The sequence below is a fragment of the Acanthisitta chloris genome, unplaced genomic scaffold, assembly GCF_000695815.1.
Source record: "Acanthisitta chloris isolate BGI_N310 unplaced genomic scaffold, ASM69581v1 scaffold45098, whole genome shotgun sequence".
Lineage (NCBI taxonomy): Eukaryota > Metazoa > Chordata > Aves > Passeriformes > Acanthisittidae > Acanthisitta > Acanthisitta chloris.
In genome coordinates, this window is record NW_008688421.1 from 12,066 (window position 1) to 19,229 (window position 7,164).

Genomic DNA, 7,164 nt, shown 5'->3' on the forward strand with positions numbered 1-7,164 from the left:
AGCGGAAGCCTTGAGAGGATGTTCTACAAGTGAATCGAAATGGGGAATTTTTGCATTAACTGGTGCTGAGGGGTGGAGTTGTAGAGAAACCCCAGTGATCCTGAGCACGGCTGGGCTGGCTCCCCTGTTCTGGCATTGTGCCGCTGTCCTGCTGCTCGGGGACAGGCCGTGGCCAGCTCTCAGCAGATGGTGGCTCTCGCTGGCTGGAACTGGGGGTAGCACTTGCTTTGGATTAAAATTCCAGTGATACTCTGGTTTGTCACATCCTCCCTGTGCTCAGAGCTGTTGGTCTGAACCAAACCTGAGGCGTAAATTCTGCAGCAGAAAAGAAAGCAGGATGAGCAGGGGCTGGCAGGAGGGTGCCGCAGAGCTGTAACTGCTGCTGGCCAAGCCTGTCGCGCATTGAGCTGGGAAGTGTCGCCTGTGTTCGGCAGAATGAGTGAGGCTTTGGTCAGTGATGACCTGAAACAAAGTCCACATTAGCTCGAGCTCCTCCAGCCGAGCCCTGCGTGTGCTGGGCGTGGGAGCTGGGCTGCCCAGCCTGCCTTCCTGGGCAGCTGGAGCATGAATGGTGCTGTGTGCTGCTCTGCCAGGTGCAAAGGGACCAGAGGGAAGGAAACAGGTGATTTTAGAAATGGGATTTCCCCTGAAATAAAATAACCCTTTATGCACTGCCCATGAGTTCCTCTCCACTGGGGCTGTATCAGGGGGGTGCTCGGACACTTGCCTTTGAAACTATGGGACTGAGGAATAGGTTTCCCATCCTGCCTTGTGGAAAATACTTTTAGTCCTTAATGTCTTCAATGTTTTTTTCAGAAAGCTTAAGCATCTCCTTCCAACCTGAAAGCTTTGGGTGGAAAATTTTCATTTTGGGGTGAAAAGACATAACTTTCCAGTTATCTTCAGAACTATAACCCACTGTGTATGTGTGCATTTTCTATCCACTTCTCATGCTGTAGTTTCTTTTCCCTGTATGGATTGGTTAGAGAGTCCAATATTAAAGGGTTTTGCTCATACTGGCTACTAATATGTTACTGCATTAAAAGAACTTGATTAAAGCAGACACCCTACCAAATGGTGAGCTGCTTAACTGGTGCTGTGGACAATTCAGGCTCTTGAGATGAGAGCTGTTCTTAAACTCCACAGATATCAGGAGCTGAAACTGTCCCTGCTGTCACATTTTGGGTCCTTGGGGGCAAATTGATTTACGCTGGAGACAAGGGTAGACTGAACCAGTGATGGTGTTTCTGGGAATAAATGAAAGAGGTTTTTTTTCTGCAGAAGGCTTACTGGCCTGGAGTATCACTGTGAAATGAATTGTATTTGTCTGTGCCTTTATGGCACTTTTCAGCAGAGAGTTTAGCAAATGGGCACAGTGTGGTGGTCTGTCACCATTGTCTTGTGAAGTGAGCAACTGTTAACGTTTCGGAGCTGGGGGAGTGCTGGGGAAGGCAGTGATGTGCTGGATGCCACCATGTCAGGAGCAGAATCCCTCAGTCCTACTCTCACCCTGTTGCTGTAGGAGCTGGTGTGCCCCTCTCCTGCAGGCAGCAGCCATCAGCTCTCCTGCCTGTCTGCTCTTCCAGCCCTCAGCTTGCAAACCCTTGTATGACTAGACATTGCAATGAATATTGCTCCTGACACTGGATTTATCTTTGGTTCCCAAAAGGAAAGTCTGTAAGGCAGAACAAGGTGAGCATTGTTTGGGGACTGGTATGTGGAGGTGATGCTCATGTTACTGTGCTTCACCTAATTCCCATGCCCCGATGGGCTGGACTGCAGCAAGATCCAAGCACAATCCCCGTGTCCATCCTTCCCTGCTGCTTTCCCTCCCTCTTCTCTCTCCACCCCCAAGGAGGATGTCCTACTTTTTTTCTCTTTTGTTTTTATTCCCCCTCTCAGCTGTACTTAAGTCTCTAGCTGTCCTTGCAAGGAACAGGCGACAGGGAGCAGGACCCAGAACAGGATGATAGCTCAGGGCGTCACGGGGCTCTTGCGACCCTTGTGCACTGTACTGAACATGAGCAAAATTCGCCTTGTTTATCTCTGTGGAATGACTGAGCAGCATCACATCCCAGCAAAGTGGGGGGCAAAGAGAGGCTTCAGCTCCACACACAGGCTCCAGGATGCCCCCAGGGAATCCAGGTGAGTCGAATGCTGAGCCTGCCTTGCTGCATCCGAAGGGCCTTACCAAGAGGTACAGACATGTGCCTTGCCCTGCAGAGCTGTGGTCTGTGGGAGGTGGTGGGCTGGGTCACCACCTGCGGTGAGCAATGCCCACAGGAGGAAAGTGATGCCATCACCAGGTCCGAGAGGTGCCATTCCCTGTCCCCGGAGCTGTGAGGACCTGTCCGAGAGGTGCCATTCCCTGTCAACAGAGCTGTGGGGACGTGTCTGAGTGGTGCCATTCCCTGTCTCCTGAGCTGTGGAGGCTACAACTAGTGTCCTGGATCTAGCTGATGGAGGTGACAATGTAGCATGAGAGTCCTTTGGCCCCTGGTTCCCAGTCACCAGCCTCTGAGAACGGGGACAGTGGCAAGGTGTGCCAGGCAGTGAGGCCGTGGCTCTGCTGTGTCCCTGCTGGGATGGCCGCGGGGTTGCTCTGGGAGTTGAGAGTTCTCTTGGGTTTCTAGTCCCCTCTGCTGCAGGCAGAGCAGGCAGGGGCTGATGTCTGCAGCTCTCGGAGCGCAGTGCTCTCAGGGCCGCAGGCGGCCACGCCGGGAGCTGCTGTGCCTCGCTGGGCAGGGGCTGGAGCAGCTCTGGCCGTGGGTGCGAGGGGCTGTGCTGTGGCTCGGGTAAAAACCTGGCGCCTGGACCAGGGGCCTGTGCCAGGCTTCGCCAGCTTGTTGTGGATGGGATGCCTGGTCTGTCACGGATGCTGAGCTTGAGTCGACCTCTGTGGGTGATAAGCACTCAGAAGTGCACGCTCAGCGTTGCTGCTGAACGCACGTGGTCCCTGCCGGGGCAGAGGGCTCCAGCTGGTCACCTGAAAGGGCAGAGTTGGGCCAGCGGAGAGGCCTGGCTGGGAAGAAGCCCCGTGGGGCAGAGGAGCCCAGGAAGGCTGGACAGCCCTCAGGATGGACGTGTCCGAGGTGCAGGAGCTGTCTGTGCCCTGTGCCGAAGGGTGTGCGAGGCTGCCGGCACCGAGCACTCCATATTCCTCAGCAGGAGCTGCTGCAGGCTCCCTGGCAGCCTCTCCTCTCCCGGCATGGGAGGGACGGTTCACCAGGAGATTGCAACGTCAACTTACTTTGTAGATCTCCTAGACCAGTGTGATCTGGGTCGGACTGTGACAGGCACTGAGGTAAAGATCCTATTGCAGAAAATACAACACACCACTGTGCTGTCTGACCTCACTGAAAAGCTGCACTGATAACCCTGATGGTTGGTTTCTTTCCAATTGCTCTGCTGCTTGTGGAGTTATCTCTGGCAGAGCTTGTAGGCATCTCCCTGGTTTGTGTGGCCTTGGAAAGTATCTTTTAGGGGAAAACACTGACAAGGAGAAGAACCACTTTCTTGAAATCCCCTTCTCTAGTTTCCTGTGCCACAGAAGGTTTGAGGTTTTATTGTTTGAAAGGGAGTAATCACTTGGCATGCATTGAATTTGCAGTGCTGAGCTTGTCACATCCTGCTGAGAGCTTTCCAAAGCTCTGACTGTGCATCCTGTGACAGTGGCACCACCGCAAAATAGTTCAATATAAATGAAGCAAAATTTGGTCCACTCAGTTCTGATTTATTTTTTTTTTTAAATCCTGGCTCAAAATTACTTTCTTAACAAATGGGAAAGTGATTTTTTCATGGTTTCAAAAGCACCAATGAACAAATCCAAAAGCAAATAAAAAATAGAAGCCACAGATTTGTTTCCAGCCTTGGGAGCCCAAAGCAGGTGTCCTCAGAGCCTGGGACTGCTTTGAGGGGATGAGAGCAGTATGCAGCTGAGTCTGTGGGAGGTGGCTGAGCTGTGCAGTGAAAACAGGGAGGTCCTGGGCTGGATTTATGCCCCAGCAGAGGCACCTGGACTTGTGAGCACAGACAAACAGCTTCAATGTTCCCTTCAGCCAGTGAAGAGGGAGAAAGAGACTGCTTGCAGTTGCTCTCTGTCATGGCCAGGAGTGCTTAGCATCATCCCTGCTCCTGCCAAGAGTGAGCTGCTGGCCCAGAGGCACACAGGGTCTGGCAGTAGCATCTGTACTCGTACCTAGCTGGATCCCCTGTGTGCTGCAGCTTGGCCGACCTGGGGCTCGTGTGACACAGCAGCAGCCAAAGCAGGGCTGGACCTAGAGGAACCGCAGGGGACTAGACGTGCAGGAGGCTGGTGCAGAGATTCTCCTGAGGCTGATACTGGCCGAAGCTCTCGGTGCCTCAGGGATAACGGGAATGAAGTTTTCTATCACCGAACACATGGCAGCTCTGAGGCTGTTGGATCCAGCACTCCCTGCAGGCACTCAGCTCACATTGTCCTGTCAAAAAATCCATTCAGCTGCAGCATTCACTGAAGTTCTATCACTTTACCATTTCTATTGTCTAACAAACTGTTTCACCCATAAGTACAAACCAAACATTTCCTGGAAACCTGCCTATTTGCTATACAGGTAAACGGAATAAGTACTGGAACAAATCGGTCTGAGCCATCAAAATATGAAGAGTTGTAGTTTGCTTTACTTAGACTTTTGAGAACTAGTCTTTAAACTGCTTATTTAGAAAGAGGTATCTGTGTCTTTATGAAGGAGACTGAAATGTCTTAAAGGCGTTTTTGGCCGTTTGCTTTGGGGAACAGGGTCCTGCATGGCTGTGTGGGACTGCAGTGTGATCTTTCCATTTTGCAGGTGGGAAGCTCTTCCCTCTGCAGCATGGCTCTGGTGCTAACCGCACAGCTTTTGCTGTACACTAACTGCCCAGGCATTTCTTGTGGCTGCAGCTCTTAGAAAAACAGGAAGCCTCCTGGGATGAAGGGACAGTAGTCCCCGTGCTCTGCTCTTGCTAGCTGAATCAAAACACAGCTACAAACTAAAGAGCAGAGAAGGCAAAAATTACTGTTTCCTCTCTTTTTCACTTCCAAATTTTGATGGAATATGGGGATTGACTTTCCAAAGAGAATTGTTTGGAATTTTCTGCTCCTGAAGTCTTTCTTGCTGATGCAGTTCACATTTTCATGTCATCCTTAACGTCAGAGTTGAACTGCACTGATCTGCCAGGAGGTAAATAGGATTAGAGCTGGATGGTGACTGGCTTACATGAAGTGGAATGAACAAAACCTGCAGACTGGAAAAAGGGAAATGTTTCTTTCCCCTTTTCCATTATATTTTTGCAGGAATTCTTTCTTATCTCCTATTCAGCTGGATGCATCCCCTATATTCTGCCTCTGCCTCCTGTGAGTTAAGAAAGGGAAAGCTGGTCCTTATGTGTTTGTGCTTAACACTAGAAGCAATTCAGCAGAATTGGCCTCACTGTCATTGCTGCAGAGCAGAGAGAGGTGAACAGACAGGATCTTTCCAGCTGCTGGTGTTGCTATCCAATGTACAATTCCTCCCTTCTTGCAGGATTAGTGTCTGATCCTGAGCACTTTGCCTGTTATTACATCATTCTATCCAGGATTTACATCCTAGGCCCAGGACTTGCAAATGCTTTGCCTACCTCCACATGCTCCCTCTGCCAGCCAGCCCAGGCAGCGGCAGTGGGTGCAGAGCCACCTGCAGTTGTTCATGCACAGAGAGACATTTATTCTGAAGGATGTTTGATAAAGTGGGAAATATTTGGGGGTAACTCAGATGCATCTGCCACTGAGAACTGATAATTTGAATTCTTTCTGGTGTGCGTGGTGTAATCCCTTGAGAAAGTGTTTGTATGTGCATTTCCCTCCACGTACCATGCCTCCAGCACAGCCTCAGCCTGCAGGAAAGGGTGGGCTCCTCTCAGTTTGGCAAACCTGTCTTACAGCTCTGCAGGCCAGGTGACAGTGCATTTCCTAAACCGAGATGGAGAGCGATTTACAACCAGCGCCAAGGAAGGGGAGAGTTTGCTGGAAGTGGTCGTCAACCAAAACTTGCCCATCGACGGCTTTGGTAGGTGTTGCAGAAGGATATGTGTGTGTGCTCTTAGGACCTGTGAGTACCTGGCAAGAGTGCCACTGTGTTCTGCTGAGCTCGCCGCCTGGCTGACCACGCCAAGGCGGCAGTGTGACCTCCTGCAGTCACTGCTGCCCTTCCAGCAGCCTCTGTCAGTGTGTTTGGCTGGTTAGAGCGGAGGTACAGACTTGAAACCTGGTTGTGGTCCTCCCAGAGAAGCACAGGCTGAGACCTGCAGCCATCTGTTGTCTCTTTTGATGTGTTCCAGGTCTGCTAAAGGATGTCTTCTCACACTGTTCCCAAAGGTGGTCTCGTTCACCCCGTTTGTCCTGCTTTGCCTGTCATTCCCTCATTTCTCCTACAGGTGCATGCGAAGGGACATTAGCCTGCTCCACCTGTCACCTCATCTTTGACAAGGACACCTTCCAAAAGCTTGGTGCCATCTCAGATGAAGAGCTGGACATGCTGGACTTGGCATATGGACTCACTGAGACGTAAGCCTCTCTGCTGATTACAGCAGATCCTCAAGCCTCTGATAGATTCTTAGCACATGGCACCTTTCTCTGAGGGGACAGGGATTGTTCTGTATTATGGTTGTGCCTTGAGAGCTGTTTTCTCTTGGGGCACAGGAAATCTTTAACAGGAGCTTTAGTGAAAGCCTAGCCTGGACCAGACATCCCAGTGTGGGTGGGGAATTCCCCCCTTTTCTGTGGGAACAGATGAGCCTCACGTCATGTTTTCTCCTCAGCTCACGCCTTGGCTGCCAGGTGTGCATCAAGAAGTCAATGGATGGTCTGACAGTGCGGGTCCCCATGGATGTGTCGGACATCAGGAGGCAGCAGGAGGTCGGAAAACAGAGCAAACAGTGACTGGAAATGACTCCTGCGCAGCTCACGTCCTCTGAGGTGTGCCAGGGTACTGTGCTTTCGGTGCACATTGTTGCTTTCTGTGGCTGCCACACTGTAGACCATAGAGGTCTGATTCAGTATAAAATGCCTGGCTGCAAATCTCTTGTTTAAACAAAGCTTAATGCTAATAGGTTATTTGGTATGTGTTTTAAGTGCTCAAATGCTTTGCTGAACACAGTGGGACTAAAGTG

At 51.0% G+C, this 7,164-nt stretch overlaps 1 protein-coding gene across 1 annotated transcript; it reads left to right on the plus strand.

The window, feature by feature from the left end:
- The first annotated feature begins 1,966 nt into the window (after positions 1-1,966).
- On the plus strand, positions 1,967-6,934 carry LOC103808215 (adrenodoxin-like). Its single transcript, XM_009080983.1, has 4 exons — positions 1,967-2,145; positions 5,938-6,062; positions 6,430-6,559; positions 6,814-6,934. Exons 1-4 carry the CDS (start codon positions 1,967-1,969, stop codon positions 6,932-6,934), a joined length of 555 nt encoding a protein of 184 aa, XP_009079231.1.
- Positions 6,935-7,164: the final 230 nt, after the last annotated feature.